This window comes from Cervus elaphus, chromosome 28, assembly GCF_910594005.1.
Source record: "Cervus elaphus chromosome 28, mCerEla1.1, whole genome shotgun sequence".
NCBI classification, from domain to species: Eukaryota; Metazoa; Chordata; class Mammalia; order Artiodactyla; family Cervidae; genus Cervus; species Cervus elaphus.
Genome location: NC_057842.1, coordinates 60,920,145 through 60,942,199, shown reverse-complemented (window position 1 = coordinate 60,942,199; position 22,055 = coordinate 60,920,145). Strand labels below are relative to the sequence as shown.

Genomic DNA, 22,055 nt, shown 5'->3' with positions numbered 1-22,055 from the left:
CTCCCTTTAATTCTTAAAAAATTTTCATTGTTCATGTTTAAAATAGTTACTCCACCTGGAATTTTGTTTTATAGCATATTGGGGATATAAGTTCTTTTCCAGTTGTAGACTATAATTTCAGCACTATTAACCATCCATTTGTCTTCCTGGGCTTTGTGATGGTCTTGGTAATTCTTTTAGGGTCTGAATAACCCTTACAGCGATCTCATCCACGTTTTTGTTGTTTTCATGAAGCAGTAATACTATCCTGTAGTATCTTGGAAGTGTCTGTTAACCTTCTGTATGACCTTTACAAATGTTTTGTCACTTTCCTTTAAATCATCTTAGAATCTTAATCTATAAAGTAACGTGAGAACAGACATTTTTATACTATTTCTTCTTTTCATCCAGAAACATCCCCTTAAGCCAGACACTGGTGATGCTGTTGTGAGTCATACATGCCCTCTGTTCTCAGAATCCTCTTAGGGTAGGAAGACGTACGTCTAAGGTAGTATTAGAGATGCTGTCAAGGCTCCCGCCATGGGAGCGCATTCTTCTTCCAGGGCTTATCTGAGCTCAGTGTTCTTCAGAAAGGCAAAGTGGGTTAGAGAATTCCAGGCAGAGAACACACGAACACTGGCAGATTCTAGGGCTTCTGTGGTTTGCCGTGAGCAGATCAAATAGTGTGGTGGGGATGCTGGGAGAGAAGGGACAAGGGAGCTAGGCCAAGAAACAACAAACAGTACCTTCTTCACAGGAGTTCAGAAAGATCTCCAAGGATGCCGTATGAGGGAGTGAAGCTGGCACAGTGGTTAGTCGTTTGAGCTACATTTTGAGAGAGCCCCAGCTGCAGTCCAGTACAGAGGAAAGCAAAAGGGAAGGGGCAGAATCAGATCAGTGTCTGGAAGTGAGACCTGACAAGACTGGGGTTTGGATGGAGATGGGAGCGGAAGGTGAGGCGGACGGAAGGGCTGAGCTCCACGTGCGAGGGTGAGTGAGCAGGCATCCACGGCAGCTGCTTCTGTGACTCAGGCATGTCACGCTTCCTGACCAAGCCCCCAGTTCCTGCGTCCGCTGCTGTGCTTCCCAACCTTTCCCCATCACCACACAAACTGGAATGGCACGCCTTGGTAACCTGCTCACTGAAACTCTTCTGTGCCACCTTGCTAGCTGTCCTAGGGCCAAGGCCATCACTCATGTTGGTATACCAGCTGGGAAGCTGCAGCCTCGCTGGTCCTGTCAGTTAAAGGTAGACATGATGGACTGCGTCAGCCATAATGTTGGTTCTTAGCTCCCTGCAGGAAGATTAAACTTCTTGCCCCACAGAAGCCTTTGGCCAGGGACACATCTCTTCCTCTCAGAACTCATCTTGGAGTAGTACCCTTACAAGCCATGTGTGTGTCCACCATGCCGCCCTCCTTCTGACCTGAGGCCAGCGTGCTGAGGCTCACCCACCACAGGCATGAACACAAGAAACAGACGCTGGGGCTGTCTGAGGTCAGCCCTGGAGCTGCAGGGTCAGAACACAGCGTACACTAGTGACCGCCGCCTGATCCAGCAGTCGGGACCCCCCCGTGCACCTTTTACACTCTTGTCATATTCCATGAAGAATGGTCATAAGTGACATCAACTGTCATATACTTTTTAATACTTTTCAGAATACAAGCTGCATAGCTTTTTAGAATAAAAAAGTGGTATAACCTCAGGTACATGCTTTAGGACACTTGGTTCAACAACAAGAAGCAGTCTGTGTCTTTGAGGACCACCTCAGAAGGGAGGCAAGCTTCACAGTGTAACTGTAACACACACGGAGATGGGCGATGACATCCTGGCGTGTCGCCTGCAAAAGGCCACTTGGACAGGCAGGGCTTAAATGGGACACAGCACAGTTTCAAGTACTCAAGCACTGCTTTTTGGCCAAGTAAATAAAAAACTGCCGAAAAACCGCTGGTGGATTTCTGACTGGGGAAAGAGGTTTGGCTGCTCAGTTCTTCTGACACAGCACTTCTTTTCCAGGATGAGCCTGGCTCAGTTCAGCTTGAAAGCAGTGTGAGGAATGGTTCTTCCTCTTAACTGTTAAGAAAAAATGAACTAAAGAAATAAATTACTACGACAACAGGAACTGTGGCATTGAGAGGATGGAATAAACAAAGGGAAAATCATCTTTCTATCATTGCATAGTCTCCCGAAGCAGCAAAGGTGAAGGAGGACCGGGAAAAGCCCCTTCCTTCATACGCGACCCAAGGGTCATTCTCTGAGGATCTGGGCTCCCATGATGTCTGGTTGCTTTATGAGAACACACACAGCATGAGGTTCCTACCCTTGGAGAGAAGGTAGTTCCTTTCACAAGAAGCATGATAAGAAAATACACTGACTCTCTAAAAATAAACTGGAGCTGTCTTAGCCATCTGACGGCTTTTGGGTACACACTGCGGACTTAGCAAGGCTAAGCCACAGTGCAGAGTCAGAAGGGACACTCCCTTTATTTAGGCCTTTGTCCAGAGGCCTGGCACAGTCCGTGTTCCTGGCAGCATCTCCTCAAGGTGGCGTCCAGGGTCCCTGTGAGGGGAGGCAGGCAGCTGGGCCCGGGCCGCCCCGGTGTGAGACGCCTGCTGCTGTGGCCTCACTGCCCCGGGTGTAAGAACCGGGGCCCCGGCACCGCAGGGAACACGAAGCGTGTTCTTTAGGCCCTGAAATCGAAACTTAGGTTGCAATCATTTTTTGTTGTGAATGTTTATAAATCGGGCCTAAGATAAAATACCATTTTCGAGCTAGGAGTGCAGAAACAGTTCTCCAGAAGGGAGCTCCTGGCAAGCAGTGTGACATTCTGGGTGCAGTTACAAGTCTCACTCGGGACTGTGGTCCTCCTGCTCTACGGGTGGTCAGAGGCCGTCACCAGCTCAAACCACTGCCTCAGCGCATCACTGAGCGTCTCGGGAAGTGCGTTCACGTCGCGGAGAATTATGTAAAACGGGAATGGGAACTCTTCCATGTACGATCGGATTTCAGGCATTTCTCCAGGCCCTTTAAATATCGGTACCTTGATGTCCAAGATAGAATCCTGGCAACAGAAGACATTTTGAAGAGAAAAATTAAATCAGCTCTTTCATGTTCTCTTTTACAGACAATAGGTTCCTGCATATTAAAGTAGCTCTTCCAGGAGAACGGACACCAAAAGGGAGGGAAGGGGGTAGACGAGCAAACCTAATCGCCCTGTGATGGTGTTTCCTCTTCTCTACTTGGAATAATTCACGTTAAGTCTTCAACTCAATATTTAGGCCTTAATGGGACCTGGAGAGATGGGACTTCCCCTGGAACAGACCCGCCTGTGGATACCTTTCATGTAGCCACTGATGCCTGCTCCTCTGAGGAGGGCACTGCTGAGATACAAGTGCCTAGAAAGGGCTGGCTATGTTTCCAGCGGACGAGGCCCGTCCCAAAGGCTGCAGCGCCTGTGGCGACGCTGTGCAGACGGAGACGACCCCCCAGAGCACAGTCAGCTCAGTGAGTGGTTCGGAGGGTGGTCTCTGGGATGCATGGCTTCCGAGTCGTTACCTACAACCTCTCCGTGTCTGTCCTTGGCTGTAGCGTGGGAATAACCATGCCTACATCACTGAGTCACTGCGCAATTATATGAGAACTTAACTATAAGATGCCTCAAACAGCGCCCTTCAGGATGCTCTGAGTGTTAGAGGAGTTCTCGGTGTGATGGTGAGACGCAGGCCATTTTTCAGATAGAACAGTTTGGAGGGAATTCTCACTTTATCTCCAGAAAAGTGGCTTTTAGTAGTTACTCACCCGTGAACTGGGATTGTCCAACACAACGAAAATAACAAAGATGTTAGCGCTCTGGGCGGCCTGAACTGCTGCTAGGACCCTGTCTTTGCCCTCGAGGAAAAGGCCGCGCCCGTCAGAGACCACAAGGAGGAGCTGGGCGGCTTCTGGAAGGAACACAGAGCAGGAGGGGAACTCAAACCACTCGGGAACTACCACGGTGAGACAAGGGAGGCAGGCTTTCTCTGGACTAGTGAAACCCAACAGTTCTGAAGCTGATGAATTCTGGCACAAAGAGGGTCTCCAATCAGATCTACCAACTTTGGATGTGTGAGGCAGCGACAAAGCTGTGCCAACACTTCCGTCAACAGAACAGTTTCCCAACAGTGCTTTGGGGGTATGTCACATTTAGATCCACTTTGTTGCAGAACAACGTGTGAGAATGAAAACACATGTTTATAGACAGAAAGTATAAAAAGAGCAGTCCTGACCAGACCATTAGAAGAAAGTACCCAAATCAGAAACGTGGAACTGTGTCTTTCAGATTTCTGTCAATTTCCTGTACCTAAATTCTGTGGGGTTTTTTTTCTTCTTGAAATTGACTCATTTAAACAAAACTTAAATAGACTAGACCACTAAAATGAAGAGTGAATAAAAATGTTTAAAATTTGTTAGCACATTATATTTTCAGTGAAAATTAGCAAGTGTTGAGAGGCATGAATGACCTGCTTCAACAGGTACAGTGAGAATGGAGGATTTAGGAAAGGGCTAGAACTGGTGGCTGCGAAAGCCCCAGTCAATCACGGATGGATTAGCTGGTTTCTGAATTACATCCTCCTCTGCTTTCCTTTGTTACTAAGATATTACAGAATACTCTTTCCATTTAATTCCACACACCTTGCTCCTTTTTTTTCCTTGCTCCTTTCTTAAGTGAACTCAAATCTACCAAATAAAAAATTTCATGAATGTTTAATACCTCCCATCATCCCCTGTTCATGTCTTTTCCTATAGAGCATACACTTGAAAATGTGGTGATGGGTACACTGAAGTGAGACAGGCAATTTGCAAATCACACAGGAACGGAAGCGTGTTAACAAGACCAACACACAGCTCACCTGGGCTGGTGCTTCGTGAGAGCTGCTGAGCGGCTGCAAACATGCTGGCTACAGACTCGAGAAACTAAACCAGAACCAGAACCAGACAATTAGAAACTATTTAACTCTTCCCATTGTCACAGAGGCTGAAATTATATCTGGCACTTAGGTGACTGTCTCAAATCTGTAGGAACCAAACTGTCCCTTCCAGTCGCCCGCAAAGGACTGAGAAGGCTTGCACTTGGCATTTACCTTGGGTGCTGGCATTTCAAGCCTAGACCTGTGTCCCTGGCATATACCCCACTCATGTTCTACTAGAAAACCCAACAAGGGGCGGAAAAACACTTACTCTGGGGGACAGGAAGCCAGTAACTCCCCCAAATGAACCAAAGAACTGTCTTTGAAGAAAGCAAAATAACTGAGCAAAAAAGGGCAAAAAAAAAAAAAAAGGGGGCAAAAAAACCCTCACAACATGTCCATAAGGAAGGAAGTTAAATGAAGATAGGAATCAGGAGAGAATTACTATCCCATACTGTTCTGAACCCATGCCACCCTGAGCAAGTCACTAGCTTTATTTCACATCACTTCCCTAGGCTAAATGGTGGAGAGAAATTGGCCTTGACCCACTTGATAAGCGTACTGGGAGGTGGTTCATTTTCCTAAAATGCTCCAAACTGCTCAAAAAAGTAGGGAGCCAAAAAATCAATGATGCAAACAGAGTAAAATGATCTCTGAATAACAGAGAAAGAGGTCACACTGTATTTAACAATGGATGCCAAAGGAGGGTCTGTTCCAGTGGTACACAGTCTGAGGTTTAGGACTGTTCTCTATTGTAAATTTTTCAAATTAGGGAGGAGAGAGTCCTAAGAATTATGTTTTTCCTGTACCAGAAAAAAGGGGGCTTCCTTTGTGGCTCAGTGGGTAAAGAAACTGCCAGCAATGCAGGAGACCTAGGTTCGATCCCTGGGTTGGGAAGATTCCCTGGAGAAAGGAAAGGCTACCCACTCCAGTATTCTGGCCTAGAGAATTCCATGGACTGTATAGCCCCATGGGGTTGCAAAGAGTTGGACATGACTGAGTGACTCCCACTTTCATGCCAGAAAATAACTTCAGAAGACATGCGATGTCATCAACTTACCTGAGCAATCTTGGTTTTCTTTTGCTGGAATTTGCAGAGCCGCAGAATCTGGGACCCTGAGGAATCACTGAACTGTTCGTGGAATGGATGTAATAGCTTTACAGACTCTCCGAAACTTGGAGGAGAAAAACCAAATACAATGGGAGTTACTTTTTGTCAAGCCAAAAAAGGTTGGCTTTCCCAAAGGGATTAAAAGGCAGCTTTACCTGCATACCGCAATCTGACCGACTTCCAGAAGGGTCAGAGCATTTCCAATCACGGCCAAAGACTCAAAGGCAAGCTGTGAAACAGGAAGCGGAGGGCTGAAGGCACCAGGGTATCCTTGACACCAGTGCCTTTCAACGCTTTATGCCGCGAGCGCCACAGGAGACGCTGTTTTTCGGCATGGCCCCTGGGAGCACCATCAATATGGCCGCTCCCCAGCTCAGAGGCCTTGGCAGTCTCAGGCCCTGGCTGATGCCACCGGCGCCAAACCCAGTATCCGCTAAAGCAGTGGGAAGTCTGCTTTAGCATCACCCAGTAAAAGGGATCTCCAGAAACCTGGCCATAAACTGTGGTTTCCCCCTGCTTTTTTGACTACACAATCTCTCATGGATAAGAGATTTTATTAGCCAATTTATTCTACTCTATGCATACATGACAGTATAGTTTTCGAATTTAAATTCAATTGAAAAGAACATGATATTTATAGCAACTAACATCTACTGAACATACATCAAGTACCTGGCACTGAACTGAGTGCTTTATATGTTATTTCATTTAGTCTTCATAGCAACGATGAGTTTGAGTTAAGTATTGTTATAAGAAGTGAAATTACCTGCCCAAAGTCATGTACTAAGTGGGGAGGTGAGACCTGAACCCAGGTTTAGATGTATGCTTTTTTCCCAGCAAAGTGTATGTAGACTTTAGGTCACTCACTGGCTTGTGCTGGCTCTCACTGCAGAAGCCCCACCACTCTCCATGTCCGTGACGGGGGGTGGGGATGTGAGGAGCTCGACCCAGGCTCCTCAGCCCTGTTACTACCGACAGAACACTGACTCTGCACAGACTTAAAGAAATGTATGCTGAAGACATTTTCTTAGAAGAATCAGAGGTGTCAGGTACTAAATTGTGCATGGTCTAAGAGCACAGTGCATCATGTTTTGTGGAAAATAAACACTGTCAGACTGACCTACCCGGAAGCTAGACAGTTGCACACCAAGGCTAAGAAGTCCAACAGTCTAAAAGATCTACAATCTAGGAGACCATAGTCTGTGGGACATCCTGAAATTGCTTTCAAACTCTTCAACGTTTAGGTCTTCTCAAATATGGTATCACATTCTCAGAACTAACTGGTATTCCAGAGTGCTTTCTGTCCAGACCACATTCAATACAGATGCATCCGGGTGGCCCATCAAACCGCCACTGCGCTGCTACCCCTTACCTGTTTGGTGTGGTTGTCCACCATGCTGGAAGAGTCGTCGACAGCCAGACAGATTTGGTACTGCCGTTTACTGGGCTTGGTTCTTCGAAGCCAAATCTTGTCTTTCCGAAACTGGCTGGCAATGTAGGGAATGACCTTCCGCATGTTCAGTCGCTTCCCAGTTCGATAGTCCCCTCTGTTTAATTTAACCAAATAGAACAAAGATTAGAGCTAAAAGCACAGTAACAGTACCCGACAGCCAGTTACACCAAATAACCAGTGTCCCGGCACAATCAAGCATTACTGTCGGCTGAGACTGCTGGGATCTTCTTGATCAGCAGCCAGAAAAAAAAAAAACCAGATATGTATGTGGCAATAATGATTAGGTTTTTTTTTTTTTTACATTTAGAATATGTAAAACACTTTAAAAAGGAAAAAAATAATGTCTGCATTGAATGTTAAGTCTTGGATTCCCTTTTCTGTTCTAAAACTTGATTGTGGACACCACTTTGGGAAGATGTAGGTGAGTGATGCGTGCAGCGAGAGAGTGACCTAACATGGACAGTGGGAGTGGTGCACACGCCCAAGGTCAGCCAGCCTCCCCACCCGCCGTTAGCCAGCCCCAGAAGCTTCTCTGCAGAGACAGCAGCATGGCCACACGGTGAGGAGGCCACATGGGCGCCCGTGCGGCGGAAGTGGCCGCCCAGACCCCAGCACCGTGGCTGGCAGGTGCCGAGCTCAGGCATCTTCCCGGGCGCCGCGAGAGCCTCCAGTGGAGGAGACTCACTTCAGCTTGGCGGCCTGGGTCGGCTCCAGGATGAGACGAAGCTGCTCACACAGCTGTTGTGACAGAGGCGCAGTTAAGACCAGGTAACTCTGCCACATCTCCGCGGCGGCCCTCTCCTGTGACGACAGACAACATGCAAGGTGCCTTTAGAACGTCAGAGCCAGGCTAGGTCATCACAGCGAGACGAGGCTTGAAGCAAAGCAGAGGAAAACAATGTACTTCTCTCGGCGAGCCGAGTCACTTGTTTTAACATGTCTCCTCTGCCACCAAAGCCATTAACTCACAGTCCCAAAGAGAAAGAGCGAAACCGTAAGGCAGTGAAAGACTGGAATTCATGGCCAGTCAGTGCCTCACTCACATCTCCTGCGCGGGGTACATACTGCGTACCCTTCACATGGAGAGGGAGCTGTGATGGCTAATTTTGGTGTCAGGAGATCCAGCCACTTAAATCACGGGCTCTCAGGGTCTTGTTTCAAAAGCAGAAGTACAAGGGCAAATCTCTCAAGTAACACACTTAGCAGCGTGCTTCCTCCCCGGGTACAAAGCTCCTGTTTTTTTTTTTAGGCCAATTAAGGCACAGCAGTCATCACATACATGTGACGAGAATGACGAGGAGAGGTGTATGTGTGTGTACATACACACAATAAACTCAGGATGCGAGCTCACTAAAGAGGAAACTTTGGGTTAACCTACACTCCCACTTTGCATCAGCTGGCAGCTCTCCGGGTGGTCTATTCAGAGGGTGACGCGGTATCCAGACTTTGTCCCACATCCCAACCACTGTCACCTCTGTTACCCCCATTACAGAGTGAGCGATGGAAGCTAAAATATGAGACGCTGGCTTTTCTGTTTTAATTAAGCTGCACATCCAGTGTCAAAGCAGGCTTTAAAATTACATTCTCCATATACTCAGTCGCTTTCACCAAGCTAAGTGGAGTTGAGAACCTACTAAGTGTGCTGTGTCGTAGGAAAGTCCAGGTATTTAGTAGGAAGACCAGTGACTCACCTCCTCTGGGTTTCCAGGTTCATGTGGCTGCCAAGTTTCCAGCTGTCTCTCCAGCTCCTGTCTTAGCTCATTGACGTCTTTTAAGAAGGGCTAAGAGGGAAAAGTCACAGAGAGAGGAGACCCAGATTGGAGTCACTAATTCATTATCCTTGGGTGCCTTCTTCCCTGCAGTATGAACTCCCACTGAGAGGAAAAGCCGGAGCAAATTTAATGGCACAAAAGATGCCAGACAGCTATTCTTCTCCTTCCCATTTTTTTGAGGGTAAGATGGATAAACATAAACTTAACTGACCTGCAGGCTCCCAACACAAGGCTGGTGAACGCCCCCCACCGTGGCCAGGTAAGGACACAGACCTCCCCCAGCGACCCTGGGACTGGCTGTCCTGCTTAGAGAGCTGCTCACACCCCTCAGTGCTACCTGACACATTCAGAAGTGTGTCACACCAACAGTGCTCCCTGAAACACCGATACGATATGAAGCCCCCAAGCAACCAGACGCTTATCAAGTTCTAAAGAATTAAAAGCAGCTTATAACTCCATCCTGTCAACTTATTAAAGTGGTGATCTGTTATAGTTTTAGGACCTGGAAAATCGTGTCCACAAGAAACTGATGAGCTGTGTGAATGGTGGAATCTCGGCTTCTCTCTGGCTTCTCATTCTCTGTCTCCCTGTGGGACGCGTCTGTCCTGGGGTCTTGGTCTTCCTCTGTTTTAACAGTTTGGGCCTCCATCTCCATCTCTTCAGAGCCTGTTCTCACACAAGGACCGAGTTTTACTTACCATAACATCGGCATTAAGACTGAGCCTTCAGTCACACGTCAATCCTACAGTCGCTCAGACGTCACTCCCCCACCTCCCAGCACGTTAACATCTCAGCTCCCTGTGTTCTCTCTCTGAGACAGTCACTGCCAGTTCACACTCCCGAAACTCCCCTCTCTCCTGACCCTGCTGTGTTCTGGGGAGGGGAAGGTAGGAGAGACGGTTTTACGCTGACAAGCCTTGTAGAACTGTGTGATCCATTAAACTGTGTGCATGCAGAACACTGACAAAATAAAAATTAAAATCATAGTTCTATCTTATAGATGAGGAAGCTGTCAAAGACACCTCAAAGACAGGAAGTGTCAAAGACAAATAATTTGCCTCCACCTATAAAGTACGTAAGACAAAGTCTGGATCTGAATCAATGACGATCTAATCAGAGAGCTATGTCTTTACTGTCCCATAATGGCCGTCTGCAATTCTAATGCCCCTGAGAAGCAGCAAGCAGAAGCAGCAGCTATTGAATTTAGCATGTTACTTTGAATTTGCATTTATTTCATTGCTGATGTTCTTTTTCCATGTGTGTTGAATACATTAAAAAAAAAATGAACTGCCATTTAATAGCACTTGGGGTCGGTTATGAAATGGAACAGTTATAAAATGTAAGAAGTTAGTGTTTCTTTCTCACATGCATTTACCCTATTTCTTTAAACATTTATTTCATTTTATGCTAACATTGTGTATTTTATAATTAAAAATACTGTTTCTCTAGTAATCAAGCCCATCTCTTCTGGTCGTAACTGAAGCATGTGCACTCTTCTGTTTTCTTCTACGTATTTAAAGAAGACTGCCAGGGTTCTGTCTGGAGCTTAGGCTTCCCTGTGAATGTCGGTGACCTGTAACACCACTCCCCCACCTTTCTGCTCCCAAAGGAAGCGTGTACAGGGGGGTTACTATGGGCAAATGAGTGTCTAAGTCACGGGTTAGGACGTAAAAAGAACAGGACAGGCGAGACGACAGTAGACAGTCACGGAGCTCAGGTGGGAAGGGGGTGTCCGCCACAGACTCGCTCACCGGGCTGGGCTGTGCTCCCCGACTTGACCTCCTCTGGCCTCAGCGGCTCTGCGTCCAGCGCTCTGAGCTCCTCCTGCTCCTCCGGGTCCATGGAGGTGTCCTCCACCTCCTCCTCTTCATGAGCCTTGCTGGAGTCCTTTGCAGACTGCTGCTGCTCCGTGCTGGCCACATCTGCCAACAAAGCGTACATGTAAAAAGCGGAGCTCTTTGCAGAACAGTCATTGAGAGTGGGTGTGCCTTTGGTCAGAGATTCTACCACTGACTAGTTACGTGGCCTGGACACTGGACACAGGACTTGACTTGTGAGCTGTTGACCCGAGTGTCTTACTTCCCTGTTTGCCCCAGAAACTGTAAGGATATAGTGTAACCACAGCTGTGACCATAGAATAGGATGTTCAGCTGCTGGGTTTTTATGGCTATGATCAGAGACTGGACCAGAATAAACATGCCGAACACGTGACTCAGAGCAGCTCAGGGATCATCCTCAGGGCCAAGTCGTGGGGGAGAAACTAGTGATGAAGTATAACAGCAGAGGGTGGGAGGCACAGAAAGACAGCGTGGGTATCCCAGCATCGTGACCCTGGACAAGTTCTTAGACCTCATTGGCCTCAGGATGCTGATCTATCAAATGCAGATATCCTAGCTCGTAAAGATTACCAGAGGAACTCCATGATCAGGCTGCAAAGCTCAGAACAGTGCTAGGCACAACATAGAAGCCCCACGTATGGCAGTCGTCATCGGTTCTGCTTCATTTTTCTTAAAGGTGGGGACAGGAAGAGAAGTAATCCACAGGAGAGCAGTCTTTTCTGTGTCATTGATAATAATCAACACCAGCTTCCGTATGAGGAACGAAACAGTGAAAAGTCACCCAGAGAGCTCAAAGGGGAGACTGAATGATATCTCATACTGAGATCTTTTTTTCTTTGTCAGTCACGCTCTGAACCTCTGCAGAGAGTGAAGAAACGTCTGCTCTCAGATCCCTGAGACCAGTGCTGGGTTTGGATAGCCAACCGTCACCAATAATATTTAAAAGGCTTACACTAGACCCAGAACCCTGAGCACTGAAATCCTGCACTTGGCTACAGATATCTTTATTTCAAAACCAAATTGTATATCCGCACAGTTCTTACTAGATGGAAACTCGTTTGAAAAGTCCTTCCCCTCCCTCCTAAGATGACTTTGTAACAACACCTGGTGGACACACGGTCAGCATAAGCGCTCAGAGCTCGATGAGCAAGGAGGGCCCCCAGCTCCGTACCGTAGGTCTGTGCGTCGTAGGGCTCGCTGGCCTGTTTGATGTGCTCAAACGCTTCCGCGTCCTCCGCCTGCGCCTGGGGCTGGGCCGGGCCCTGCTCGGCATGGCTCTCGGTGTCCATGGTCCTCAGCCTCTTATGCACACGCTCACTGTGATCACCCAGGGAGCGTTCGTTGTCGGCCTGCCCAGGTTTCCTCTTAAAACTCTGTGGGAAATACGAGGAAATTCATCAGGACTTTGTAATACAGAAAGAGTAAAAATAACGTTTATCCTCAGGGGGCTGATTAAATAAATTAGGTACAGCCATACAAGAGTGGAATTTAATGCAGCTGTTGATAGAAGATCTCTAAATACACATACAGAGCAATCTCTATGATACACTTTTATATCTGAAATAAAGGCAAAGAGGCGAAGAGACACTCACACACAGGTGCACACACACATCCACACATGTGCTACATGTGCAGTTAATCTCCTAGAAGGCAAGCCTGGCAGCACCAGTATGCTCTGAGGACAGGCCCTCGGTGGCTTGAGCACAGGGATAAAACGCAAGCTTTCAGGGGACTGGTTCCTATAGACTGGTTTTGTGTCACATGCATAAATAGCACCCCATTTTAAAAATCTTTTATTTAAAACAGAAAATAGGGAATCTGCCAGCGGTGCAGCCGGAACTCAGCACTTTCCTTGCTGGGGCCCAGGTTTAATCCCTGGTCAGGGAACTGAGGTCCCACAGGCTGTGCGATGCAGCTAAACAAACAGGATTAGGACAGGACAGAACAGAATTGAACAGAATTAAAGAAACCAAACACAGGAGAGAAAGGGCAGGGAACAGTACTTCTGGTTAGTAGCCTGGCAACACCACCTGCTCCCAGGCTCCAGAACAAGCGCGTCGCGGGATCAGGGGATCAGGTCTGTCCCCGCCAAGAAAAAGGCAGCAAGCCCGGCGGTCCTGCTGTGCTTGCCAAGGCCACCATCGTGCTGGGGCAGCAAGGCTGGAATTTCTTTTTCAGCCAGTTTATCTGGAGCATCATCTACACAGAGCCTTCACCCAAGTTTAGCTGAAGAGTGCCAGAGACCTGTGTGTTCTTCCTGGTGTGTTTCTGGGAGGCCATCCGCGCCATGAAGCTCGACTCGTGCCCTTCTGCCTGGTTTGCATCCGCAGCCCCGCTGCCGTGTTCCTGTGAGATCCAAGCCACAGAGAGTGAGGGCAGGAAGCGGAGCCAGCACCCGGTTACAGACCGCACTGCGTACAACTGCCCTCAGTCACGTGCGGTCGGCCCTCTGAGTCCACGGACACGGGCGGCCCACTGCACCACACCACTTCACATGAGGGACTCGAGCGGCCGTGGACCTGGGTATCCGTGGGGGTCTTGGAACCATTCCCTTTGGGAGCCCAGGGGATGACTGACCACCTCTGCCTGTCTGCTCTGGAACTCCCCCGTCACTAACGCCTGGCCTGTGGGCAGGAACAGAAGCACCGAGACCTGTCTGTTACCCTCTCGGGGGGCTGTTGTCTACAGGAGGTAACGGCTTACTCTGAAAGCAGGACAGACCTCGATCAGAAACGAGGCTTCGTCATCAACCAGCTGGGTACCCTTGAGACGGTCATTTAACTTTACGGGGGCTTATTTAACTCAGATGCAAAATGGAGAACATAGTAAGAACAATAATATTTATTTAATAGGGCCACTGTGAAGATCTACCAGAGTAATGAAATGCTCAGCACCTCATGAACGGGTGCTGAGTAAATGGGTTGGAAGGATAAGAGGGGTATAAACAGTTGTAATTACTGCTGAGAAAATGGGGGTCAGAGAGGCCAAGGGAGTGGGCCAGAGACAGCACTGAGCGGCAGGCCCCTGACTTCCAGGGCTCCCCCCAGACTACCAATGCCCCAACTATGCCACAAAAGACACATCACCCCACATCAAGGAATTAAGAAGTGTTTTGCTTTTTAAATTAAAACGTTTGGCAGCGTGGTGAACACTAAGGACAAAGGATGCACTGTTAGGCCCATATCACTGCATGAAATCTCAAGTCAACCCTTCTTCGCTTAGGAGCTTCGAAAACAGAATTTGAACGTGATTCTCCCACAGAGAACGACACTCTCGTAATTTTTTCTCATTAAGCACATCACTTAAATACAGTGTGTAAAAATATTCTGGGGTTTGTTCCATATAAATATAGGTGTACGACCATTTTCTTAAAGAATGGGAGCTGGCGTTTTAGATGTCAAGAACAAAAAAACATTACACAGAAACCCCTGCTGCTGAACGAACAGGCTTTCACACAGGGAGAAGAGGCCCTCCACGAGGCGCCGGCGGCGAGCAGGCCTCACCTCCCGGCCCTGCTCCTTCTCGGGCGCGGCCCCGGCCAGCTCCACGGCCTGCTCGCTCTGCACGCTCTCCAAGCCCGTCTGCCCGCGGGACTGGTGCTCCTTCCTGTCCGTGGGCTCTGGCACCGGCTCCTCCATGTCAGAGTTCTCCTCTTCTTTTTCCTGCATCTGCAGGGAAATCAAAAAGCATTCAACGCTCTGAGGGAAGAAGGTGAAGTGAGGGCCCCTCTCCTCACCAAGAGGAGCCTGCAGGGAGGGGATCAGCCACAAACAGAAAACTGCTTGGCGCTATCGCCTGCTCGTGGTAAAGTATCCTAAGACAGAGTGTGGCGAGAAGATGGAATTCTTTTCTCATCATTATTGCTCTTCATAGAGGACAAGGCAGATCCGCCGTGATACCTGAGGCTGGAGGCCTTGGTCAACAGGTACGTCCTTTTCGGCGCTTTCCTCACTGGTATCTTTGTCCTTGTCCTCCGAGGACAGTGGCTCCTCCTCTGCGTCCTCTTCAGAGTGCTCGGCAGCAGCCTGGTCCCCGTCGTCAGCGCCGGTATCCATCTCTTCCTCTCCTTCCTCCCCCGTGTCATCTTCACCGTGGCCTCCCTCAGGCTGGGGCTGACCCTGACCTTCATCCTGATCAGGCTCAGTCTCTTCCTTTATGTCCTCAGCTTCACGACCTACTTCTTCAGTATCCTTTGGTTGTTCTTTAATTTCCAAAGGATTCTCTTCTGGACAGATGAGACAAAAGAACGCAGAATTTAAAAACTAAACTATATGATTTCTTAAGATGAGATATAGTTATACAAGCATCTTTTTATTACTCTCAAACTAGAAGTTGGCAAACTATGGTCCATGGGCCAAATCTGGGCATCTACATATTTCTGCGAGTAGTTACACTGGAACACCACTGCATCCAATTGTTCACCCATGTGTCTACTCCATCCGCTTTGTATTACCTATGGCTGACTTCACGCTACAAGAGCGGAACTGAGGATGTGCGACTCTGTTGCAGCTTATGACTGGCAAACACTGATCTGTTTATTATCTGACCCACCCTTCACAGAAGAATTCAGCTACATCTGCTCTTCACTATACTTATATATTGTATACAACTTTGGATATCCACTAAAAATCCAAAAAGCCACCACCACAATAGGAATACTTCAGAACAGACAGGAAATGCTAGTCTAATTTTCAATTATCATTAGGAATAACTGATGGACATCATTCATTCCTTACCATACACAACATATATTCAAATAGGAACAATCCTATTTGAAACAGTTTTGTTTAAAAGAGCTTTTCTGTAATTTGGATAAGAAATCAATTACTTCGTTAGTAAATAATTCTTTAAAATAATTGTTTCCTCGGACTCAGAAAAAACTAGTGGTTATCATTGTGGCGGGGGCGGGGGGTAACATAGGAGCAGGAGGTGTGAGGTACAGACTGGTGATGTAAGATAGGCCCAAGGATGTATTGTGTAACACAGGGACCATAGCCTGTAAATGGAAAGAACTGTACAAAGATAACTTTTCCACAGTAACTGCTTCTTAGTTTATATACATAGTAGCTTAAAATGCACCTGGGTATTTTTCTCGGGCAAAACAGCTTACTAGGTTCTCAGTGAACTTTAATTTTATGGTTGCTTGACTGCTGAATTTAAGGTTGAAATAAGCTTCCAGTATTATAAAGTAATGAAAACGCCTTAAAAGCAACAACTTATACTACACTTAAAAAGGAGAACTAGAGACTCGCTGGGCGAGGAATGTCCTGAGCACAGGTTATCAAACCTTAAATGTGAAAAACGCATTTTACCTTTATGAGAGCCATATACTCACCTCCCAGACTTAAGAGACGTTAATATTTTGCCACAAGTGTATCAAATCTGTCACTTCTATTTAAGGAATAAAATAGTTCTGGACACAACTGTCAGGGTTCTGATGTCTCTGCTCTTCCTACTTCCTCAGAGCTCATAACCTGAGGTTACCATTAATGATTTCTGTGTTTTCATACATTTGATGCATCCATAAACAATATATAGTACTGTATCTTTTAGCAGATGTTCACATAAACAGTACCCCTCATTTACTCTTTTGTAATTTGCTCCTTTTGTTCTAATAAGGTGTGTTTTTAATAGCTTTCTAAATACGTAACGGCCTCACTGGGAAGCGGAGTGAGGCTGCTGCGACCTTCCTGTCCGGTTGCCCACGGTGACGGGGCCTCTGTCACAGCAGCATCACCTACACCCCCTCCCGACTCCAGAGAGCACTCCCTGAGGGAGTCACACTCAGAGGGAGCAGTGGGTGACAGAAGCACTGGCTTACTGTTGTGCCAAGTGAGTTCTCGTGGGATTATTCAATTTCACTTCCCATCATGATTTCATATTTCAGCCTAAACACACAATATAAGCACAACAATCAATAACTGTCCTAGGAGGCCATTCCCTGGCAGTCCAGTGGTTAGGACTTGGCGCTTTCACTGCAGCTGCCCAGGTTCAATTCCTGGCCAGGGAACTAAGATCCAGCAAGCTGCGTGGTATAGTCAAAAATAATTAATGAAACAAAACTTTCACAGGAAAGCTCCTAAGCGGGCTCTACAAGAGGCCTGGCGCTACCTGGCCTGCAGAGTGTTTGTATCATGCCGTGAGAGGGGCCCACGTGCCCCTGGAGGGAGGCAGAGCCGTGCTGACGGCGCCGCTCGGACAGGCGGAGCGGCACAGAACAGGCGGCTACAGAGACAGGCCTGCTGGGTTCCAGCGTCAGGCCCCTCAGAGGAGAAACGCAACCAAAACAAGCATGACCTTACCAAGCCGGAACTACACTCATCAGACATGGTAACGAGCTGGCCATGACACTGGCCTGGGAAGCAGCCAGTTACTGCTCACTGTCAGGGACTTTCAACAGGCCCTTTATGCTTTAAGACACACCTTCTCCATCTTCACGGTCACTGTCCCCATCACCCTCCTTGTCTTCACTGTCTAAGTTCAAGTCGTCCGGGAGGTCCAAGGCCTCAGGTTCGGGCAGCTTCTCCTCGTTGCCATGGTAAGGGTCTACCTCGTTCTCATCATATTCCCTCTTTGGGCAACAGAGAGATCAGGGAAAATAAAAGTAAACTTTAGAACAACACTCACACGTGATGAGCTCTGAACACAGCTGACTCCTGAACAGCCCAGGTTTGAGTGGTGCAGGCCCACAGACGCAGACCGCTTCTGTGGGTCTTTTTCAGTGAACATGTGCTATGACACCACGCAGACGTGTGGCTGCTGCGGACCCGAGGCTGCAGAGCCCATGGACGCAGAGGGCCGGCCATAAAGTTACACACGGGTTTCCAGCCCCGCAGGCGGTCAGTAACCCCAGTGCCCACACTGCTCAAGGGCCACCTGTCCTTATGCTGAGAGAAGACAGCGTCTCTGCTCTCAAATCACCAGCACACACTGGGATTTTACCAGGATGCTTACAATTTTCACGCTGGAATGTCAAGTTTCACTGTTTGTGCACCTTCTCCACGGACAGGAGGTGCTGTGTTACCTAATCTCAAACAGGATGTGGAAGTTTATGGAAAAAATATACAAAAGGACTGTGGGTTTTAGTTTCTAAACTACAACATGAGTCCCAACAGCACAAAGCTCATCTCATCGGTAACCAGTGGTTAGATATTTTATGTTCAGTTAAGAGGCTCTATGACACATTCCTTTATGAGGCGGTGGGAAAACAAATGATAAGTAGGAAAAAATACGTCCTGAGACACCCTGGGAGCTGTGCGTTGCACTGGCCCTGGCCTTGAGTGAGAAGAGCAGGTGGGTTTTGAATCCTCATCACCTCATCTATTTGTTCATTAATTTTTTCTTGGCCTCGTCCATCATCATCAGCTTCTGCTTCTTCCTTTTCCTCCTCCTTATCTTGCTGGCTTTTCTCTCTGTTTGACTTGCCAGCATCTAGGTTGTCATCTTTAGCAACAAGTTCAGAATCTTCCTAAATATCAGAGGAAGAAAAAACACATCATCATCACTCTCAACCTAAAACACTGCGTTCACCTTACTGTCTAACGCAGCTCCCAGACATGTGCAGGGCCAATCCCATGGAGCCATCCAGCAGACGGCGTACCCATCACCCTGCAGGGGGCAGGCAGGACAGCCCAGGCGGCAGCCGAGACAGCAGTGTGAAGAGCAGGGCAGGGAGGGGTGTATCACACCCAGCCCTGGGGGCCCCAAGCTCAGGGCTGGGGAAGGGCAGTGACCACTGGCAGAATCAGATACCGAATCTATACCTCCCTCCTCCATAACACAAGGGATGCCTCAGGTCAGGCTACTCCTTGAGCCCTGGATACAATAAATCTAGATCGCAGGAAAAAACAGAAAAATGGACACAGAAGAAAAACCAAGACAGAAAGAAAGCCATGACCGACAGGGAGTGGCAGTGGGTAGGATGACTGCCCCCTCTTGTCGTGGGGACACAGTGATGGGGGAATCTTCTACTTACCTCGTCCATCCCTGGTCCTGTTTCTTCAGTCTTACTGTCTTCCTCCTCATCTTCTTCATCGTCATCATCACCCCAAAGCCTCTCGTCTAGTTTGTCAGCTTCCTCGCCATTCAGGTCGCCCATCTGTTTGTCGAGGTCTCCGGTCTCACTGTCTGATTTTTCATCATCCTCTTCTGAAAGGGAAGGCACGGAGCTCAGGGCAGATCCCCAGACTAATCTGTTCCTGGGTGTGTGGGAGAGGCAGGGACCTGGCCAGGATCCTGCCTGGGATGTGCTGCCTAATTCTGCAGAACACCCTCCAGGCAGATGCTTTTAGATGTCCTGAAGCACTCCTACTGTGTCTACAGACTGGAGAAGACGAGGTCTGGGATGTGGGGTGGTGAAGGACTGTAAGCAGGGTGGTAGAACGGCTGTCAGCATGGCTCATTCTGGTGCTGGCAGAGTTCATTATGCGACCCAGCAACCTCACTGGATTTTGGTTTCTTACCTGGGAAATAATCAAGGGTGGTCTACAATATCTCCAAGGTTCCTCCCCATCTCCAACCTATTCTATGCCAATGATTCTATCTAACATCTCAAATCATGTGTCTCGATCAATTAACCAGAATTTTCTTTCCTTGCTCAAATAACCAGACTTTTCTTTCCTTTGTATTTGATCAAGGTCTGCTTTGACAAAGTTTATACCATTATACTTACTTAGGCATGCATACCTTCTTCTACTCTGAGGTTAGCTATCATTTCTGTAAGGTATTCACTTAAAATAACACACTGTATTTCAAATTAAGCTTTGGATAGAGATTTAGGTCAACAGTTGAATTATGGTAATAACATGACAGATGATAATGTGCTGTAAGAAATCATTATCAAATAATTTTCAATGACATGTAATACTCGTAAGTTAAATGAAAAAAGCAAACTATAGAACTATTTATGGTCTCTGTGTGTGTGTATGTGAATATATATGCAATAAATGGAAACACCCCAAAATTAAGTGATTTGGGTGACAGGTACAATGGTATTGATTTGGTTTCTGCATTTTTATTCCAAATCACCTACAACAAATGTCTACTGATTTTGCAATTAGAAAAAAACGCATATACATTTAAAAAAAAGCCTCTCTAGAACAATCCAACTTGGGCTGAGAGCCAGGCTCAGTGAGGGTGCATCTTGCGGCTCTCCCTAGAGGACACCGCGGGTCACTCATCTGCACACGGAGCAGCCGGAACATCAGGGCCAGTGCCTCAGTTTACTCGGAGTGGAACCTCCGCAAGGAGCTGGAGACGCCTGACACGCTGGCATACGCCCAGCAGACGCTGATGCCTCCCCCGCAGTCACGCAGAGGAACCAACTTGCTCCAAGAGCATATGCGAGGCTACTTATTGGGAACATGTGGCTTCCTGGAGAAAATATCCACTTTTCATAAGCAAGAGCGAAGTGGCAGATAATCTCAAACCTTGTTCTTCCAGCTCCCCATCATGCATTTTCCCATCAAAGTCTTCTGACATCTCAATGGCATTATCCTCGCCCTTAATGTCTGATTTTGAGTCAGGATCTTCTTTATCCTTTTCTTGACCCTTCTGAAATGTATCTTCTGCCTAAATAAAAAAGCATTATAGAAACATAAATGAACATAATGTTACTAATGTTTATTCAGCTCTAAATAGAATACAAATATATAAATGCCAAGGTCAGTGGTATAAAATTTTCTCTGGGGAGAGAAAAAAGAACCAATAGAGAAAATACACATGATTTGTGACTTGCTTTAATACTTCTGTTAACTAATTTCTAGTTTTTTGCATTCATTGTTAGAGAATATAGACTTTTATTGAGGTTTCCTTCATGTGAATTTTTTTTATTCCAGACATATTTAAAAAGTCTATGTATTCTTTATGTAGGATAAAAAAAAATTCGCTTACTATACTGCACATAAATTTAATATCTATCTTGTCACTTTGATCTCTCATAGACATTACCTAACTGTAAATGTAATTTCCCCCTCCTCTACTTTCCTTTTTATCTTTTTATTTGAAGTACAGTTGCTTTACAATGTTATGTTAGTTTCAGATGTACAGCAAAGTGATTCAGATACTCCCACTTCTTCAGATCATTTTCTAAGTTATCACACGATACTGAATACAGTACCCGTGTTATACAGTAGGCCCTTGCTGCTCATCTGTTTTACATATAGTAGTGTGTATCTGCTAATCCCAAACTCCTAAGTTATCCCTCCCCCAGTAAACGCAATTTTCTTCACTCTTCCTTAAACTACATATTCCTACACATTCTATATTATATCTTGGGCAAAAGACTCAGATTGTTATCTCTTCCATTATGGTTGAATTTTAAAAGTCCTTTTTTAAGATACAAAAGTAATACAATCTCATATAAAAATTTCTAAGCCAAACAGAAAGAGTATGTTTCCCTGGCACCCCCATCCTCCAAAATTCCCAAAGAAATTACTACTGGTGATGTTCTGGCACATCTTTTTATCTATAAGTACACCAACAGACACTTAGAAATATAATATATACAGTATATATCAATACCTGCCTCCGAGCATTTTTTTAAACAAGAAAGGGATCATTCTTTACAAACTGCTGTGCAATCTGTTTTTTCTAAGTTAAAAAATATGTCCTAGATATATTTCCATGTTGATACTTAAAAACTTATCTCATTATGTTTAACTATAGTATTGCTCTGCATAAACAGTATCATTTAAAAATAATTCCTTCCTGATGAATATACGGATGCTTTCACAATTTTCACCAGTGTAAATAATGCTGTGGTAAACATTTTTGTATAAACACACTCCCTCATACACATATTTATCTTGGGGCCTTATGAGATTTCTGTGAGAAAACATGGAACTCCTAGATCAAAGAACACAAAGCGTTTAAAAGCTATTGGATACTGCCGAATTCTTCGGAAAGTTTTTTATCCCACTTAATAATGTTTTTCTCCAATGGATTTGTACTTTTCCA

General features: G+C 46.6%; 1 protein-coding gene across 2 annotated transcripts in view; it reads right to left on the bottom strand.

The window, feature by feature from the left end:
* Positions 1–1,600: 1,600 nt before the first annotated feature.
* The window catches only part of MDN1 (midasin AAA ATPase 1), a 135,845-nt gene continuing 115,390 nt past the window's right edge, over positions 1,601–22,055 (bottom strand). For both annotated transcript variants that reach the window (XM_043890266.1, XM_043890268.1), the window contains exons 85-102: positions 20,528–20,669; positions 19,075–19,247; positions 18,415–18,567; positions 17,523–17,670; positions 14,999–15,324; positions 14,603–14,767; positions 13,344–13,445; positions 12,271–12,472; positions 11,013–11,183; positions 9,764–9,927; positions 9,181–9,270; positions 8,175–8,290; positions 7,409–7,583; positions 6,192–6,265; positions 5,986–6,100; positions 4,869–4,932; positions 3,778–3,920; positions 1,601–3,040 (exon numbers count right to left, since the gene is read on the bottom strand). In XM_043890266.1, the coding sequence (XP_043746201.1) occupies positions 2,852–3,040; positions 3,778–3,920; positions 4,869–4,932; positions 5,986–6,100; positions 6,192–6,265; positions 7,409–7,583; positions 8,175–8,290; positions 9,181–9,270; positions 9,764–9,927; positions 11,013–11,183; positions 12,271–12,472; positions 13,344–13,445; positions 14,603–14,767; positions 14,999–15,324; positions 17,523–17,670; positions 18,415–18,567; positions 19,075–19,247; positions 20,528–20,669 (2,712 nt within the window). In that variant the 3' untranslated portion in view covers positions 1,601–2,851. The remainder of the gene's footprint in view (positions 3,041–3,777; positions 3,921–4,868; positions 4,933–5,985; positions 6,101–6,191; positions 6,266–7,408; positions 7,584–8,174; positions 8,291–9,180; positions 9,271–9,763; positions 9,928–11,012; positions 11,184–12,270; positions 12,473–13,343; positions 13,446–14,602; positions 14,768–14,998; positions 15,325–17,522; positions 17,671–18,414; positions 18,568–19,074; positions 19,248–20,527; positions 20,670–22,055) is intronic.